This window comes from Podarcis pityusensis (genome assembly GCF_964106645.2).
Source record: "Podarcis pityusensis genome assembly, chromosome: 4".
Classification (NCBI taxonomy): domain Eukaryota; kingdom Metazoa; phylum Chordata; class Lepidosauria; order Squamata; family Lacertidae; genus Podarcis; species Podarcis pityusensis.
This window is the reverse complement of record NC_138027.1, coordinates 68285133-68304811: the sequence shown is the minus strand read 5'-3', so window position 1 is coordinate 68304811 and position 19679 is coordinate 68285133. Positions and strand designations below refer to the sequence as shown.

Here is a 19679-nt window from a genome sequence, read left to right as displayed (position 1 = left end):
CTGCTCACTAAACCCTGTTACCTCTTCACTTTCTGACATCTCTTTCTCTCAGTCTGCTCCCCCTTCTCCCTGTGACCACTTCCTGGGCTCTGAGGAGGTTCCCCAGCTGGTGCCTCTGTATCCAGCCTGTCCATGACACTGGAGAACAGCTGAATAAACAGGTGGCCTTTTTTACCAAGCCGTGCATTGAGCAAAGCATACAATTTCAATACATGTTTACAAATGGGAGAATTTGGATCCATTTTGGCAGCTCTAAGGGCAGAACTAGAGTTAGGGCAGCTAGCCCACTTCACACTGAAAACCAGAATGTATGATGTATGTATTCATTATGGTTTATCTATTTTGGCTCCCCACCCCCGCCTTTTCTCCAAGGAGCTCAAGGCAAGGTATATACAGACCCTCCAAGTGTCCCTATTTTCCAGGAAGTCCCAGATTTACAGAAGCTATCCGATTTCTGATTTGATCCCGGAATGTCCCGCATTTGCTTCGGACGTCCCAATTTTCATAGGAGAAATGTTGGGAGAGCTATGCATCCCCTGAGCCATAAGAAACTGTTAGAAGACACCTGAATATTAAACGTTAAAAATGTTTAGTATTTTGTTTTTATGTATGTTGGAAGCTGCCCGGAGTGGCTGGGGTATAAATAATAAAATGGACTATTAGTATTATGGAATAGGACGTCCCTATTTTCATCGGAGAAATGTTGGGAGGGTAGGTATGAACGTTATGGTTTCTGCACCACAGTTCTGATGCATGAGGTGGTCCAGCGGGCTCCATGGCTGAGCGGAGATTTGTTCCTGGCTCTTCGCGCGAATAGCAGCGGCAGCGGTAGCATCACTCCCGTCCTTCTAGCACATCCCACCCACATGACTAGCGAAACGAAGCATTGCAACCGTGTGCACTTGCTCGGGAGGGCGCCCAGCTGCTTTGCTGCTGCTGTTCTCGCGCGTTCTTTCTTCGCTCGCGGACTGTTTTTCAGCGCGGAGAAGGAGGAGGAGGAGGAGGAGAAGAAGAAGAAGAAGAAGACGAGGAGGAGGCGGGCTCAGCCGAGCCGCCTGCCTGCCTGCCTGCCTTTCCCTCCGCCCTTCTGCCGCGAGGCGTGGCTGAGTCTTCCCTTTCGCCATGATGAACAAATGACCTCGCGGGGAATGAAATTTAAATTCCGCAAAGGCGAGAGAGTTCTCTGCTTCGAGCCGGACCCGACCAAGGCGAAGGTGCTCTATGATGCCAAGGTGAGGAGGATTCCTCCGCCGGGAGGGAGGGCGGGCACGCGCGCCTAGCCGTCTCGCCCCCCCCTTCCCGTGCGCGCGCGCGCGGTACCCCCCTCCTCCTAGCAAGCCGCCCAGTAACGGAAGCGGCGGCCTCTTTCTTCGGTGGCGCTTCCGGGTGTTGCAGCTGTTTCCTTTCCCCTCTGGGTGGCGGGGGAGCCCAGCTCTGTTTGGCTGCCCCCCAACCCCGCAACTCACCCTCGCCCCACAGCCATTTGAGGGAAGAGAGGGGCTTAGGAGCAAAGCAGCTTCCTTGGGCTCCTCCACCTCGCTTGGACCCAGCTAAAGGGAAACATATTATTGGGGCATATATTATTTTATTTTGCTCCATTGCACATACCGTTGAACGAGAAAGGAGACAACGCAAAATAGGCGCCAGTCCTCCTGCTCTCCCCCCCCACCCCAGTCTCTTCGTCTTATTTTGACGCTTTTCTAGTATAGGTTACCTGGTTACCAGGGGCTGTCCTTTTAAGGGACAACTTGACACACGTGTCTGTGGGGTAACCGCGTGCCAAGTTGGCTGCCCGTGTTCTCTTGAGGGAAGAAGTGGGTCTTACCAGCGCCTGGAGATTTCTCGGATCAGGTGCAGGGAATGTGGGAAAATTGTCCCCACTTCTTAAAAGACAATACAGACCACCCTGTTTACTACGGGCTGGCTCTATTCTGTAGCTGTAGAACAACCCTAACCATATCAGCTTAGAAGTAAGCCATACCGAGTTCAGCGGGGCTTATTCCCAGGTAAACGGAGATTGCATTTTATGGCCTGGTCTGTTCACCGAATATAATCAGCTCAAGCTGCTGCAAAGGTTATATAGAAGGCTGCAGTTGTGCCTTTTCTGTACAGCAAGGCCAATTCCATTGTTCTCCATAGGAGAGAAAGGCCTTCCCAATGACTACTTAGCTGTGGGCTTCCTATAAGAAAGCTGGTTTATTTTGGCAACACTAGAAACAAATATTTCACTTCCATGCTAATTTACTTGGAAGTAATATTTATCCAAGTGTTACATATTCTTAAAAGCCACATGTGGAAATCGCTTCTATGTAGTAATTGGCATGTAATTCAAGTTCAGTTTATTCACTGACTGCAGAGGCACTGGACAGCATGACCCTTTGCAGCTAACCAGAGTGTGGTACTTGGGTGTTCAGGCAGAAAAACAAAACTGCCTCATGCATTTTGTAATGTTTGAACTGGACCCAAGTTTGGACAATGAAGGCACTACCAACTTTTTAGCATGGTTGGATTTGTTGTATACGTATTCAATACGGACTTTCTACACCCTCCCCATGCATTGAAAATCAAAGACCTTTAATAAAAGGGCATAGCATAAATAATCTTGTTTATAGTGAATGAGAACTGCTTTTTTTTAAAAAAAAATACTTTGTTTTATAGTAATATTTATAAGCTATAAATGAGGCTTGTATAAAACATTTAAGGTAATCTATATATTGAAACAAACTGGTAGGATAATTCTTTGCCTTCTACCTAGCAGTTTATGAGAGGTTTCTTTGAGGTGTAGGTCTGAAAACAATATATTTGGCTGTAATCTCAAGCACATTTGAAACCATTTCAAATGCTTGAAAATTATATTGCAAAATAGCTCAGGACTGCAGCTTAATACTGAATACATTGACGGCAAATCCCTGGTATGTACACCAGATCCTTCCAATTCCTGTTAGTCCAAACCAGATTATGCAGACAAATTTTGTGTATACTGTATTTAGTTGGAAGTGAGCCTTGGTGAAAGATATGTAGACTCGTGTGCTTAGGATTGTAGCCATAAACTCTATAGGGAACTGCAAAGGAAATAACTGGAAAAACTGTTATATTGCTTTTATACTCTGCAGCCTAATCTTATGCAGAGTTCGTCACATCTAAGTCCTTGAAATCAAAGGGCTTTAGTATACTTAACCCTGCATATTGTTGTGGTGGTATTCTTTCCCCTGTTTTGTGGCTTTTGAATGGAATTCATTTGCTTTTTAAAATGGATCTTCAGTAGCAGGCACACTGTTCAGCAAAACGCCTGCCAAGCTAGCTGCACCTGTCACCACCTTTGTTTCCCAGAGTGCGTCTAGTTCAGGCACCCTGGAAAACAAAGATGGTAGCAGGTGAATATAGCTAGAGTCAGCTCAGGAGTTTCACTGCAGCTACAACAGGACAGAGAAACTATTGCCCTACATGATGCCACCTGGTAAGGGGATGGGGGGGGGGGAGCAGAGTGAAACTAGCATTTACCTTGCTATTATTTCTTTACACAAACACCCCCACCCCCTTGCCAAGCTGGTGTCGGGAAAAGCAGGGTTGTTTTCTTTTTAATTTATTTTTTAAAAGGTGTGAGCAGACTCCATCACTTGTCTGAACAGCACACCATTGTGTGCTATCTGGTGAGTCGGGGGTGACAGCAGGCTGGGCAGTTTCCCTCATCCCAGCTTGCCAGATGGTGTATCAGAAAGGGAGAAGATTATTTCTTTGTTGTAAAAAAAAGGAAAAGAAAAATAAGTTCTGATTAAAGGAAAGGAGGGTCAATTCTTGATGACACCTGATGGGGGTGGGGTGGGGGGGAGCACCAGGACGAGGGTAGTGTGGAGTGTGGGGGGGTTTGACAGCTCCCATAGGAAGTGATGATGGAGAAGAGTTTCAGCACACGGTGGTGCAGAAGCAAACAGCCACAGTATGCACAATCAGGTTCTTCCTCTTTTCTGCATTGGTTTCCTCACTCAGTCTTCTCTCCTCTGTTTATGACAAGTGCCTGATTGACTTTGATCTGCAAATGTTTTGCCCATCACAGCCCTATTTTCAAAACATCCCTGGCACAAGTTTCATAGATCTGGTAACAGTGTTAGAAACTGAGATATGAAAGCTAGGAGCTAAATGGCACCTTAAACCTAGGTTTAACAGAATGTCTAGGCATGCTTTTTAAAAATAACAATAATACAAAGCTGAAAATGAATGAACTGCAGCTAAAATATTACGTTCATTTTTCACATGGTCTAGTCCTTCCCCTGCCCACTCTCCTAATATTCTTAAGAGGGTCTCTTCTCCAGTCATCAGAGAGTAGCTGGACATACAGAGGCAGAAAAAGGCCCTCTTTTCTTTCCACTCTGCAGTTTTAATCTGAAATCTTAGGTGCAGTACTGCGCCCAGAGCTCAGAAACTGCTCGCACTAATGAAATTCCCTGTCACAAAATGCACCTAGAACAATGGGCGTTTCAAACAATGTCTGGCAATACTGGTTATTAATAAAGCTACCATCTTCTATTCCCATTTTCCTGGGAGCAAGACCCATTAAACTCAATGGCATGTTTTGAATTGTACTGTTAAGGCTGGAAAAGTACAAAGGTGTGAAACAATGTCAAGGTGTTTGCTTTGTTTTTACTCAGTTCAGTGGGAAGTGGGGGAAGAAGCAGAGTGGCCAGGATGGTGCAGGTGAGAGACAGACTACAGTGGCATAGGGCTCCCAGATGATGTCCAGCCCAGGGTTTCCTCATATTGTATGTAGCAGCACCACTGGCTACACTCACCAGTTACATTCTGCCTACTCCCTCGGCAAAAACTGCAGTTCCTAAGTGCAGGTGTCTGCGGTTTCTTCTGCAGGATTTGAATACAGCACAAGTTCCTTTCTTAGTATGGGCTAGAAATCCAGTCTCTGAAGTGTTGTGACAAATAGCAACTGGTGCTCCATCCTCAAAACAAATAATGCATTTGAAAAGAGAGCCGCTCAACAATTCCCTACACATTCTCAGACACTAAATGTATTGTCTCTGGGTGGTATTCTTGGCTTGGTTCCCCAACTCCTTTCTGAGACAGCAGTACTATTGCTTTCACATATGATATTGTGTGTAAGCCTTCAAAATAAACAAGCTTACTTGGAAATGAAACTAATTCTCTTGGTCTGAAGTACGAACCTGTAGAATCTCTTCCCATGTTTATATAATAATGCACAAATGTTTATAATTTCAGATTGTTGACATTGTTATTGGAAAGGATGAGAAAGGAAGAAAGATTCCTGAATATCTGATCCATTTTAATGGTTGGAACCGAAGGTGAGGATGTATTTAGTGCATTGTGCATAGTGCTGCAAGTTCTTTTAATAATTCACGAATAAATAAAATGTCAAATAATCACACCTTTGCAGGGATTGGTACCTGTAATGCCCTCCTGAAAGTCAGTCAGCAGTTTTAATCATGCTTATCTTGAAATAAATGTCACTAAAATTGGACTTGCTCCTGAATAACAATGTCCATGGCCAGATTGTGAGGACCTGCCATCAGTGTAAGCGGAGGCGTGCCAACTTAACTGCTTTGTGCAATATTTTGTGCATCCACTCATACAAAAAATGTATGCATGATCTCACTAACTTGGCTATCAAACTAAAAACCAACATTAACTAAATCCCAATTAGCCTTTTAATTATGAACTGACCTGAAATCATATGTATTGTTTCAAATACTACTTCCTACTGTACTACTGTAATCTTATATTCTCATGCTTTTTTTTTTTTAATACTCAGTTGGGACAGATGGGCAGCTGAAGATCATGTTCTTCGTGACTCTGATGAAAACCGCAGATTACAACGTAGATTGGCAAGGAAAGCTGTGGCTCGCATGTAAGGATCAAACAAAGTTTGCACCATAGTAATATCTGTTAAATGCATACTCCTTTTACATACAATTGTGACTTTATACCTGCTGAGGTAGATGTAGCTATTCTGTACTTCCAGGTGATTTTTTTTACTAAGCTTTTCACTAAACTCTTTTTAGCACATTTGGTGGAAGTCCATCTGTTCTCATTGGGAATTCTTAAAAGGAAAAAAAGCTCCAAAAGCTAAAATTCTTAAAACGTCCTATCCCTAGTAGTCAGAACAGTTGTGATGGGTGACAGGCTTATTAGTGCTTTGCCCTATGCTTTTTTATTAATTCTGCCCCTCTTTTGTGATTTATTTAGCTATAGCTAATTTTTTTAAGCAATACCTTTTGTTTTCATGAGAGAAGCCGCGTAGCTATATAGGTGAAGGACCCCATCCCCCAGCAATAGCGGGAGCTACTGCTTTTATAGCTTGCTATTCTCCTTGGTAGTGAGAAAAGGCACCAGCAAACCAGTCTCAGTCTTCTCTCAACCCATTGCTGCAGTAGTCCTTAAAAAACTAGAATTGAAACTCCAGGATCAAATCATAGCTTCTGCTTTACATGGCAAGCACTAATCATAGTTAACCGGTTTGGGTGAATGAGTAAACTATGGTTTACTGCCAGCAAGGGAGGGGATTGCAGCACACCAGGAAAGGAGGAAGCATATGATAATAATAATAACTTGCCAAAGCTTTTTTGTGTAGCAACAACCTATAGTTAGCACTATATATGCGTCAGTACCTATGTCTTTGAATCCGTTCATGTTCAGGGGAATGGCAAAACACAGGCATATCCTGAAGATTTATGTTTGTATGGTATTTTTGTACTCTTACTGCTTTAAGTAAAACAACAAAATGCTAGGTTGAATGGTAGGCTTTCTTAAATTTCTTTTAGGAGAAGAAAAGGAAAGAAAGGGCGTTGCAGACTGCCTGGTGTTGATTCTGTATTGAAGATCCTTCCTGCTGAAGAGAATGATAAAAGCAGTGAAAAATGTAAGTTTGGTGTCTGTTTTCTCTGCTTATGATTGAACTGTCTATTTTAAGTATTTATATATCAACTTTATCAGCACAAAAAGATTGATCTCTAGTCCTAAGAAGCTTACAGCCTTAAGCTAATAAGGGAAAGGAGGTGGAAAACAGAAGGTGCAGCTTTACTATCAGTTAAACTTCACATGTAAGTCTTATGTACAGGAAAACTTACACTATTATTGGTTTGAATTGCTTTTTGTTGATGATAGTGTATGTCCTTCTAAAAACTACATTCACCTGTAAGGAATTTGGCAATACTTCTGAGTTCAGGTTTGGAAATGAACATATTTGGGATTGGAATGGAACCGTAGCCTTAAAAGCACATCAAATATTTAAGCTTTTCAACACTGGTAGTGGTAATTAGGAAGGTTTACCATACATTCTGCTTGTTCTGACACTTCAGCAATTAGAACTCTTCAGAATCTCTGTTGGGTAATGTCCAACTTATTGTTCCTTGTGAAACCAATTTATTTTCTGTAAATTTCCAATTACTGAAGCATTGTACTAAGGAGTTTCCCAATTAAAGTTATTTTTCACTGATATTAAGAAACCTTCCACATTTTGTGATGAATGAATGAAACTTTATTTGCATCAGCCATCGGCCATAGCAACAAAAAACATTGTGATATACACAGAACAAAATAAAAGTCGATTATATAAAACACAGTTTGTGATGTGTTTAAATGTGTTTAATTAGTTAAAAGGAAGATTGATAAAGTTTTTAAATAGGCAGATAAATCTAGCTTGAGGATTACCGGTACATCTCCTTTTGTCAAATGAAGTGAGTGGGTAAGTGTGCTAAATGTCAAAGGTAACTCATTTTTTCTTATACAGCTATAAGTAGTTCTTCTTCTGATGACAGTGATGAAGGCACAGATGAAGAAATAAAGAGTGAAGAAAGTGACGTGGATGAAAAAATAGAAATGGTATGCCAATACAGCTATCTTGACCAACAAATAAATATACGCCATAAAATACTTCATGGGCAACAATCAGAATTTTCTGGGTACCAAGTGTCTTACTCGCAAAAGATTAGCTTAATGTTTGCATACAATGTAAAAACATAGTACTATATACCCTATGATTTTTTTCACTGGTATATCTCGGCAGACCAGTGATGGTAACCTTGGACACATGAACCTAGTTCTTCCCAAGCTATGCCCATTAAATATATACCACTTAATATTTCACAAATTGCTAATATCCAAGCAAGCTCCAATGGGACCTGGGAGCTCCACTCGGGAGCTGATTCCTGCCGCATTGAATTCAAGCCAGTCCAGAAAGGAAAAAATCAAATCTGATGTCAGGTGGCTGAGAAGTGGGTGGTTCCATCCATCTGTAAAAGTGACTCATGAGGGTTGGAGAACATCAGGATCTGGCCCATTGTTTGGATCCAGTTTCCCATTTTTGTAGTATACCATATAACTCCAGAATTGTTTTTCGCACTGATCATGGAGGCGTATTGTTTCAAAGTACAACCTAAATGTAATGTGACTTGCTCTCAAAATAATGAGTGATGTTACATTTTTAAAAAAATGTTATAAATGACATTAACATTTCTATGCAAAAAAAAAATGTTACTGCGCAGTTGTTTTAAGTGGGTGATGCAGCTAAGTCATATGTGGAGTAATTAGTGGACATAAGTTGGTTATGATTAACTTTAGCTAGCTACTAGCATCAGTCCTGGTTCGTATGTTATAAATAATTCCAATGTTTCTCTCTATGTAATTTACCGGTACAATGTATGAAAAGACTTTTAAAAATCTTATATGTATTTGTACAGAAAGAAGAGCAAGAGACTCATACTAAACGGGACATGGAAGAAAGAGCAATAAACATTGAAATTCCTGAAATCTTGAAAAAAAAGCTTGAAGAAGATTGTTACTATATTAATAGGAGAAAACGGGTATGAATAACTTAATCAAATGAAGATGTTTGAAAGCACTTATATCAAATTCTTGTATTCAGAAGACTGAACCATTTTAGTTGTTTGTTTCATAAGCTCTAGGGAAGCTAGTGAAAGAGTTCTGGATTGATGATGGATAGCTAATTTATAATGCAGAAGGAGTAATTTTAAAAATAACCCGAATTCTGCAAGAGTATTATTTCTGACCACTTCTTCCATGCTATCCCAGAGGGAGGTTATAGCCTAAGGAAAGTACGTTTTGTGCTGCTAAGCTCTGGAGCTCTGAGAGGCAATATGATAGCCATCTTCAAGTATCAGAAGGGCTGTCACATGGAAAATGGAACAAGCTTGTTTTCTGTTGCTTCAGACAGCAGGACCCAAACCAATGGATTCAAATTATGTGCTGGGGTATATGTAAAAAAGGTAAAGGGACCCCTGACCGTTAGGTCCAGTCATGACCGACTCTGGGGTTGCGGTGCTCATTTCGCTTTATTGGCCGAGGGAGCCGGCATACAGCTTCCAGGTCATGTGGCCACATGACTAAGCCGCTTCTGGCGAACCAGAGCAGCGCACAGAAACGCCATTTACCTTCCCGCCAGAGCGGTACCTATTTATCTACTTGCACTTTGACGTGCTTTCGAACTGCTAGGTTGGCAGGAGCAGGGACCGAGCAACGGGAGCTCACCCCGTCGCGGGGATTCAAACCACTGACCTTCTGATCGGCAAGTCCTAGGCTCTGTGGTTTAACCCACAGCGCCCTGGCACATATAAGTAAAATGAGTATAGGTTTTATTGGTGTACAGTAGGTAGCTGGTGCTACTGGAATTTCTATGGCTGCTTTACTCTCCAAACAGAGAAAGCTGGATGCAAGTTTTTCTTGTACACTTTATTTTTCTGAGTTCAGGCTTGTCTATTTAAATGTGTATTTCAAAAGAATGGTGGTAAGCAGATCTCAGATGTCATGAACTTTTATTATGTTGTTGCATAAATATTTGCTTCAATTTGGCCATTGATTGATTCATCTAGCTGGTGAAACTGCCATGTCAGACAAATATAATAACCATCTTGGAATCGTACGTGAAGCATTTTGCCATCAATGCAGCTTTTTCAGCCAATGAAAGATCACGGCACCATCAGATGTCTTCACACACCAACTTGAATCTGCACTATATCCCACCAGAAAAGAAGTAAGTAAGCACTTTTTTGTTTTATGTACAGTGGTGCCTCGCAAGACGAAATTAATCCGTTCTGCGAGTCTCTTCGTCTTGCGGTTTTTTCATCTTGCGAAGCACGGCTATTAGCGGCTTAGCGGCTATTAATGGCTTAGCGGCTATTAACGGCTTAGCGGCTTTGCAGCTTTAAGAAAAAGGAAACAAACTCGCAAGAACTCGCAAGACGTTTCGTCTTGCGAAGCAAGCCCATAGGGAAATTCGTCTTGCGGAACGACTCAAAAAACGGAAAACTCTTTCATCTAGCGAGTTTTTCGTCTTGCGAGGCATTCGTCTTGCGGGGCACCACTGTATCTAAAGTATCGTGCTTGAAATGAAGGCATAAGTTTTCAAAGCGGTATGTGCTCACTTGCTGTAAACGAACTCTGTCATTCTGAGGATAAAGTGAAAGGTTAGCTGACACAAGCAAATCATAATGCTTGAAAATGCAATATGAAGATGGATCTCGTTGAGCTGTAAAGGCCATTGTAGGAGCTGTTAAAATTACCTTCCTAGTGGGGGTAATGTAGATACAACTTAAGGAATTGGTTTGGGCGCGTTTTGTCTTGGAAGTAAAAGGCAATTGGTTTTTAAATAGAGATACGTTTGGCAGTCCTTTTAGTATCAACCTCATTTTCTGTCCCTGAGCATAATCTCCAAAATTTAAGGTTCCCTAAATGGCAGCTCTCAGGAAACACCAGGTACATATAGAGCCTTTTCTGTATGTCATTTATGTTTATATAAAGTCATCTTGTATAGTTAAGATAGTAAGCAGAGTGAAGATGTAGCAGAGGGTTTAAATCTTCACTGTGTTATTTAAAGGGTGTGTGGTGTTTTGCGTGTTTGTTGATTTGGTTGTTTACCAAGTCATAATATCTAAATGCACTTTCCCTCACCAGATACATCTCTTGCAAGAAGAAAGATAATATCAAAACAGATGTTTCATGCTAGTAGTCCAAATTCTAAACTCAAACAATAAGTTTTAAGTTGTTTCCAAAACCTTCTAAGCTCACTGCTCGCCTCAAATGACCTCACCTCTCTGCCTGCCAGCAGTACATAACTCATCCTGTCCCTAAGATCTATGTGAGTTTTTTCCAGTCCTACTTTGACTTCCCCTGCCGTCACCCCTTTCCCTCAAGTCTGTTTATTCTCAGCATATGATCTACTCTTCCCCTTCCTTCAGCAACCATTTTTCTGAGCCCTCTTTTCATAATTTCACCTTCCTAGACCTTAGATTTCTGGCTTCCCCAAACAGCCTGCTATTTTCTTCCCACACTGCGTAAAGAATATTTTCACCTGACAAAGTGTTGGGTTTGGTTCAGTTACAGTGTTGTATCTTTGTCCTTGCTTGCTTCATATACTTTCACACCCTTTATACTTGTGATAATGTGACACAGTTGTTTCTACAATGTATGTTGGCTACTCTGTTTAATGGGGAATTGACTTTCTGTGAATCTGACTTTCTATTGTCAGCATCATCCCTGTGCAGCTCAGTCAGTGGGCGAGGAGTAGAAGATCACTCAGCTTCTTCTGCAAAACTTCAGAGATACAATCCCCAGCTTCCAGCCTGGGGCTTGTGATAGCTTAGAGAAGCTCTGGCCAGTTCATAAACACAGTGAAACATCGATGAATCCAGCTCTTCTCCAGAGCTTTGGGGTGGGAAAGGGAAGGGAATTCTCCTCAGTCTCATGGTGTGCTTCAGAAGCACTCCCATGTGGCGTGATGCGAGACCCATCCATTCCTCCACAGGGGAAGAACCTTGGTGACTTCAAATTTTGGCTGGCTATCAAGGAAGGCATTCCAAAATTTGTGGACCTGTACTCAAGAAGTGCAAATGTTCATGACTTTGTGCTCTTGCGTGTCAAGGCCCCATGACCACGCAGTTCCCTAGAGTTCAAATAACTTAAAATGTACATTCACTTACAATTTCTCTTAAAATTGTCTGCCTTATGACATGTTAACATATACATATTTAGTTAATTATAGAAAATATTTATGCATTTCTTTTGCAACCTTAACTTTCTAGTGTTGAATTGTGTAAAGAAATGGTGGATGGGCTAAGAATAACATTCGACTTCACTCTTCCTCTGATTCTTCTGTATCCCTATGAGCAAGCACAGTTTAAGAAGGTGACTTCCTCCAAATTTTTTCTTCCAATCAAAGAGAGTGTAGCAAACACTAACAGGTAGGTTTGGTGCTTCTTTTTTTCCTCTTCTCTAGAGTATACTTTAAGTAGATGGTGTAACTGCAGTGCGTTTAACCTTTGCTTGCTTTTTGTGATAGTGAGATTGGTTTCCAGCAGGCTAAGAACAAGTAGAAGAAAGTAGTTTTGAAAAACACGGAAGTCACATAGTTACTATAGCTAATACTTTTTTGCATAACATACACTTGCATCGGTAAGTGCTTAACACTTTACTGCACTTTTATTTTTCTCTTTCTTCAGAAATCAAGAAGAGCTTTCCCCAAGCCCACCACTTCTGAACCCATCGACTCCCCAGTCCACGGACAGTCAGCCTGTGACGGGAGAGTCAGTAACACCAAAACGCCGAAAAACCGAACCTGAAATACTGCAGTCCCTAAGGCGCTCCACACGTCACACATCCAACTGTGACAGATTGTCGGAAAGCAGTTCTTCACCACAACCAAAACGACGGAACATTGAGGCTCCTACGTCAATGCCAAAATTGTTTTTGCACCTTGAAAAGAGTATGTCGTTGTAGCAAGGTGGAGAAATTATTTAGTGGGGGCAGGGGGAGACACCATTTTGTTGTAAACATTATTTATCATCTGTTACTTTTTAAGAAGTAGGGAAGGACATTTGACATGTGCATGCTGAGTGTTATACTAGTCGTGGAAGAAACGTAGGTACTGGTGGCACCAAAGCCTTTCCCTCTGGGTAGGTAGCAGGTATCTTAAGCTTGGGTGCATATAATTTCAACTGCCTTCACTACCCACTCTGCTTAAATAGACTTGCGTCAAACAGAATAAAGCCCAGAATAATCAGCCTTTGACTGATTAATGTTCTATGCCCTTTTAAATATGTTCATGGGATGGGTTATTGGTGTGTTCTTGTTCTTGTTTTTATTATGTATTTTGTGTTCTCGTTTTGTATTTTCATGTTGTGAACCGCCTTGTGATCTTCCGATGAAGGGCAGTATACAAGTTTAATAAATAACAAAAATAATAAATCATGCATTAATTTGGTTGCATCAAGTTCATTTGAATAAAAGTTCTGTTCCTGATGCATCAGTGAATAATATAGCTCTCTGCTTTTCTTTTGAAGAAACTCCTGTCCACAGTGGGTCATCGTCACCCATCACGTTGACTCCTAGCAAAGAGGGTGGGGCAGTATTTGCTGGTTTTGAAGGCAGAAGAAACAATGAATTAAACGAGGTAAGCTCTTAGTCTTAGCAGGTTCCTAAGATTAAATTATGTTAAAAGAGCCAAATTTAGCTGTGAACCCAAGTTGTCCTTAGTCTCTTTCGAAAAAGAATAGCTGCACCTGCAAATGTACACATGGCTCCCACTTTGCTGCTTCCCTAGCATGAGTGGAAACAATAAACCACAATCTCTGAGTTCCAGACCAGATTATTGTGTCGAAACAGACTTTATGGCTTGTTTCTCTCCAAACAAAACATAGCATAGAGCCAAGGTTTGCTCTTGAATTACTAATTGTGGTTTGTTTGAGCAAAACAAGCTGAGATCCCTGGTTCAGATGTCAGTTGAAGCAGGGATTGTGATTTGTTGTTCCCACTGATGCTAGGTGAGGAACACAGGGAGACAGAGATCTACATTAATGATAAACCATTAATTATGGTTTATTGTGATGTATGAGCTGGGCCTATATAATCTCTTGGGGATATTATTATGGACCATGCTTTGATGTATTCTTAAATGTGCTAATTTTATGTTTAGGTGTTGTCATGGAAACTTATGCCAGAGAGCTATCCCCCAGGTGATCAGCCACCACCGCCTTCTTACATTTATGGATCTCAACATTTGCTACGCATGTTTGGTAAAATACATTTTTCACTTTGAAAATAGATTATGTATAGTGCTAAGGTCCTATACACAGTTACTTGGGTGTAAATAACGCTTTGGCCCAGTGAAGTTTGGATTGGATTTCCACAGTAACACTTCCAAATAAGCAATTTGAGCTCTTGAGAGAATTTGAGTTTCTCTTTTAGGTATTCTCCCATATCCAGATATACTTTATCTACTCCATCTTCAGACCCTGGTGCAAGAATTCAAATACTGAGTGCTTCCTGTTAAACTAGTATTATGTTTGTTCAAACTGGGTGCTAACATGGGAACCCAGCTAGTTCATTTCTACTAACTGTTGTGCTGGGGGAGAAATAAGGATGGGATACAGTGGCTGTTGTTTTAAGCATCACATGCATTTTGGGGAGCTGCTTTGTTGAGGGTCACTACAGATGCACCTGAACTGTCACTCGTTGAAGTGTTACGAAAAGCTGGTAGTACAGCTCCAAACTGGAGGACAAGCTATTTTAGCAATCAAGTTGAGCTGCGTATCCTTGCAGCATATTTGTCATTTGATTTAAGTACTTTTATTAACACATTATTTGTTCCACAAATAATAAAAAAATCACTTGTCCAATTAACTAGAGGCACCTCTTGACTTGATCTAGTTGTTTCGAATTCTGAAGAACAGCATAGCAGGGCACATTTACTATCTTCGTCAGAAACTGTTACAGGCTGAGCCACAAGCCATTCTGTATGCCTTGAGGATCAATATACCTTTACAAATGGAAGAAAACCACCAGAGTATTCTATACTCATGGAATATTGTATTAAGCAGTGGGAAACTTACCGTATTTTTTGCTCTATAAGACTCACTTTTTCCCTCCTAAAAAGTAAGGGGAAATGTGTGTGCGTCTTATGGAGCCAATGCAGGCTGCGCAGCTATCCCAGAAGCCAGAACAGCAAGAGGGATTGCTGCTTTCACTGCACAGCAATCCCTCTTGCTGTTCTGGCTTCTGAGATTCAGAATATTTTTTTTCTTGTTTTCCTCCTCCAAAAACTAGGTGCGTCTTGTGGTCTGGTGCGTCTTATAGAGCAAAAAATACGGTAACTAAACTTTAAAAATTCACATTTTTTTTGTCTTTAGACAGTTGCATAGAAACTGATTAAAAATTAACTATGATATTGTTTTTTCCCCATTTTGCTTCTACAGTAAAGCTTCCAGAGATACTTGGGAAGATGAGCCTTCCTGACAAAAACCTAAAGGCATTAGTAAAGCACTTTGAGTTGTTCCTAAGGTAACTTGACCGTGAATTATAGAAAGTCTTTAAGTCTAAATGTTCAAGGGCACCTAGTAACTGCAAGAGCAATCATTTTAATAATGGAAGAGTCCTGTGCTATGTGACTGTTTAGCTTAATCTGTAAGAAAAGTGAGAGGGTGTGCCCAAGAAGTTAACTCTACCTTCACAAAGGGCTTCCTGTTAACGTTTTATATAACAAGAAGCTGACACACTGTTTGATTTGTGTATCCTCTGATTGCACTTGTGAAGTGAAGTGGGAGCTTTGGTGAGGAGTGCTTTAGATGCACAACAGGATGTGCATGATCACGCTATACCTGCATTGCATGATGTCCAATGCTGTCCTTAGCATCCATTCCTGATACACCAGTGCTTCAGATTGGTCTACCATCTATGCGGTGCACACACAGTTGCCATTCAGAATTGATATTTGTTCATTATATAGAACACTGAATTAGCATTTCTGCCGTATAATACTAACTTGATCACTTTTCTGATTTGAGTTTGCAGCTAGTCTTATTTGTAGGAGGAGTAGGCACTGTGGAATTCAACTTGCAATAATGATATGTGACCACTAGTCTGTACCAATATGCAGCTAATACAGTGCCAGGCAACATTAGCTATAATACATAACTGAGAGGCTGCAAGTATATTCAGTTAAGCCTTAGTTAGAGAAACTAGAGTATTTTTAGGCTGTAACCCTCTGCCCAGTTACTTGGGAGTAAGCCCCATTAGACCCAGTGGGCTTACTTCTTAGTCGACAAGTGTAGGATAGTATCGTCAGAAGCTGTAACTGAGAGATGACGTAAAATCAGTTCCAAAAAAAAGGAGCTTTATTTTTATTTCTCGCACTGCAGCATGAAACCATCATAGAACACATGTCTGGCTCAGTCCCTGCAATCTCCAGTTGGGCTGGGAAGAATTTCTGCCACTTCCATTCTGTGTCAATGGATTAAAGGGCTCTGCATGAGGCAGCTTTAGTGGCCTATGAAAGTGAGATTGCTGCTCCTACGTATGCCAAAAAGTAGAGCTGTGTAGAACAAACCTCACTGTTGGCACACCTACCAGTCCAGTTTTTCATCCTCCCTGCTCAGAGAAGGCAGCTCCGTACACTCTCTTTTTATTATTTGAAAACAATATTTCCCACCTTCTGTTCTTCTCTCTATCCTTGTGATTTGAGAGAGAAACCGTGAGGACACAGTGGAGGTGGCACCATGTCCTGTGGAGAGCCTAGCACTCTGTTGATCCCTCAGAGGAGAGAGAGGGCAAAGAGTGTTCGTTGTAAGCATATTGCAGATTCAAGGAGAACACCAAAGGGTTAAATTAAAACCTTTTCATGTGTATTACAAGTGACATTCTAATGTCCTTGGGAATTCAAAAAGCAAAAGGTTACAACAACAAATAACTGTGCATGTTCAGTGATAGTAGACTTTAGCTTCTTAATCTCAGAAACCATGCAGATTGCACAGGAAATATAAATTGTAACATGTCTCTGAATTACAAAAATACTTGACTTGAAGTCAGCAAATAATACATTAGAGAATTACAAGCTCACCAAATTTGAGTTGTGAACTGACTAATTTTGATCTTCAGCATCATCGCTGGAAATGTGGCAAAAAGACTCCAAAATCCTGAAGGTGTGACTCCCATTAAGGAATTTGATTTTTGTAATATTCAGTGTTGGATGTTTGAAAAATTAACTATGTAGGTATGTTAAAGAATTACAGAACTGTTAATACATATTCTGATTTTCCAGGTTTTTGGCAGAATACCATGACGACTTTTTCCCAGAATCATCTTATGTCGCTGCCTGTGAGGCCTACTATAGTACAAAAAATCCACGAGCCATCTACTGAAGCAGTCGATATTGATATAACCAACTGTACATACTCCATGGCTACTGCTTTACTTCACTACTCCAAGAGAAAAATCAAAATACATTGTTGTAATATTACAAAGGGAGTTCCTCTAAGTCATTCTTTTGATATAAGAGAATCACATTTCATTTCAGAGGTATGCTGACATTGCATTCTAGCACTAGATAACCTTCACTTCCAGATAAAAGAAGCTCTGCATTGACTGCGGATGCATAGAACTGCATACCAATAAAGCGAGGAAAAGGAATAGATGCGTTAGAACAGACTTCACGAGAACCAACCATGCTGCGTTCCACTTTAACATAAGCTTGCTTCACCTTGAATTCCCGGAACACCACCTCCATTTAAGGCGAATCTAGGAGTGACTATTGTACACGTTTTTCTCATTTGGAATTTATAACTCATTACATGAAGCTATTTTGACATAAATCGATATTTATAGAAGAAAGAATAAGCAAGTGTTGTGTTAGCATGATCTCAGCTTCAAGATTTCTGTGGTTATGGGGGGAGGAGGAACCCAGGATTGCTTTTAAGGATGCATTTACATTTTCCCACGGTAGGTGTGTTGGCAATGCCTGAATAGCTTGGATTTGGATTAATACACCCCATACGTAATTTGAATTGCTTTGGTGATTTTTTATTTTTTTTGTCAGCAATTGTTAAGAACAGGGTGTACTTGTTCTCGGGAATGAAGAATGCCAGTGACAGTTACTTTGGCAAGAGTTCTGAAAACCAACAGTGGCTGCTAAATGAACCTCTGATATGGGTTGTTCAGCTTGAGATGCAGATTTTGTTTAGATTAGTTTAGGAGTATGTGTGCTGCTACATAGGTAGAGATCTGGACATACAGTTGCCTGCTGGCGTTATCTTAATGTGGTAACTGTGATGATATATAAATGAAATAGATCTTGTTTCATATACTAACTAGACTTAAATAACCTTTAGAGTTAGACTCATATGCCCATGCCAGCAAAAATAGCTTGCTCAATTAAAAGACTTTAATTTAGTCTCTGTAATCAAGAAAGCCAGTAGGCAAGTAAGAAGGGCTCACACGATCACTTAAGTAGTCTGATACTGTATCCACACTACTTGAAAACACACACACCCCACTAATTTTATTAGGCTTTGTATTGGTCAGCTCAACTTATGAATTAAGAATTTAATATTTCCATGGGACAGAGTTCACTGAATACTAAGTTGCCCATAAATATATTTTGTAGTAGTAGCAGCAGCAATTGGTTCAGGCACCAAAATACTTCACACTTGTGTCATTGCTCCCAAATGTTGGGATAATTCACCTAGATGATTTCTCCCTAACAAATGATTGCACCCTGTTTTCTTAAACAAAATCCCAGGTTGTGAGCCTAGTCAGTTAATAATTTTGAAGTTGCAGGGGAAATAGCTTTAGACTCCAACTCCACTGACAAACTTTCACACCTTAAAGCTTACTAGGCGTTGTAGCTTCTTGAGATAACATAGAGAATGTTAGAGATACCAGTATGCCCATGCGGATAGCAGGCCTACTATTGTAATAGGCTGGCTTGTGCAGGCAGGAGACAACTGCGGGTAGAACGGTTGCAAGGTATGGCGGGGCCATTTAATTTGTGGACTGTTGCTGTTTTGGGTGCTAGAGTTTGATAAATGAATTGGTTTCACACAGGTTTGCTTTCCAACTATAGGTCCTAAGGTGCTTTGAATGATTTTGGTCTCCAGTTTGAAGTTTTATAATGACAAAAGCATTTGATAGCCTTGATGTAAATATTGTTTGTACAAAATGGTTAAAATAATTAATAAGTTAATATAGAATAATAGCAAAACTTGATCCGTAATTCCTCCCATTGTGTGTTCAGCTGTATGGCAAATGTCTTTTGTTGTATTCAGTGTATAGAAATAAAACGGCTGAAGTGAACCATTTCTTTATTTATTCCTTTATGCATTTTACATATCTTAGTACATCGATTATCATTGTTTATCTTACACTCTTTGACTTCTATACACTTCCCTCCATGGGGTCTTATTTAATCCTTGTTGAGCTGCGTCTACTTAATTACCAAAAGTGAACCATTCCTGTGTAGTTGCTGTTAAACTGTAAAAAAAAAAAAAAAGCATATTTGGGAGCCCAAAATACTGCTTTGTGTATCTGTTAATTTGCTAGTGCAGCATGGTAGTTAAAAGCCCTGTTCAAAAGGATTGTGTCCATCCTGTTTTCTGGGTACTTCACTCAAAAGATCCAGTCCATATCCAGTTCTTTCTTACATTTTCTTGCATGTAACCCAGAGTATGTGTTCTTATAACCACAATGCAAGGAAGCATAATTAAAATTTATTTATAGATACTTTGCATATTTTCTTGAATGAGAAATGTTATTTCACAAAACTGAAAAAGGTCTACTGCTACGTAGAGAAACTTTAAACTCATAACTTTAAAGGGGAAGCCCAAGTCCTTTTTTTGGGCTTTCTTCAGATTACCTTGATAACTCACTGGCCTCAT

General features: G+C 40.6%; 1 protein-coding gene across 3 annotated transcripts; it reads left to right on the top strand.

The window, feature by feature from the left end:
* The first annotated feature begins 734 nt into the window (after positions 1-734).
* Positions 735-19098, top strand: MSL3 (MSL complex subunit 3). 3 transcript variants are annotated; one of them, XM_081001343.1, is made up of 13 exons: positions 735-1232; positions 5227-5309; positions 5777-5872; positions 6786-6883; positions 7754-7845; positions 8703-8825; positions 9852-10012; positions 12060-12218; positions 12477-12739; positions 13317-13426; positions 13949-14048; positions 15228-15312; positions 17069-19098. In XM_081001343.1, exons 1-13 carry the CDS (start codon positions 750-752, stop codon positions 17166-17168), a joined length of 1953 nt encoding a protein of 650 aa, XP_080857469.1. In that variant the 5' UTR covers positions 735-749; the 3' UTR covers positions 17169-19098. The 3 variants fall into 3 exon arrangements, with proteins under 3 accessions (XP_080857469.1, XP_080857471.1, XP_080857470.1); XM_081001345.1 differs by lacking the exon at positions 735-1232 and adding an exon at positions 1355-1814; XM_081001344.1 differs by lacking the exon at positions 735-1232 and adding an exon at positions 1822-2006.
* The last annotated feature ends 581 nt before the right edge of the window (positions 19099-19679 follow it).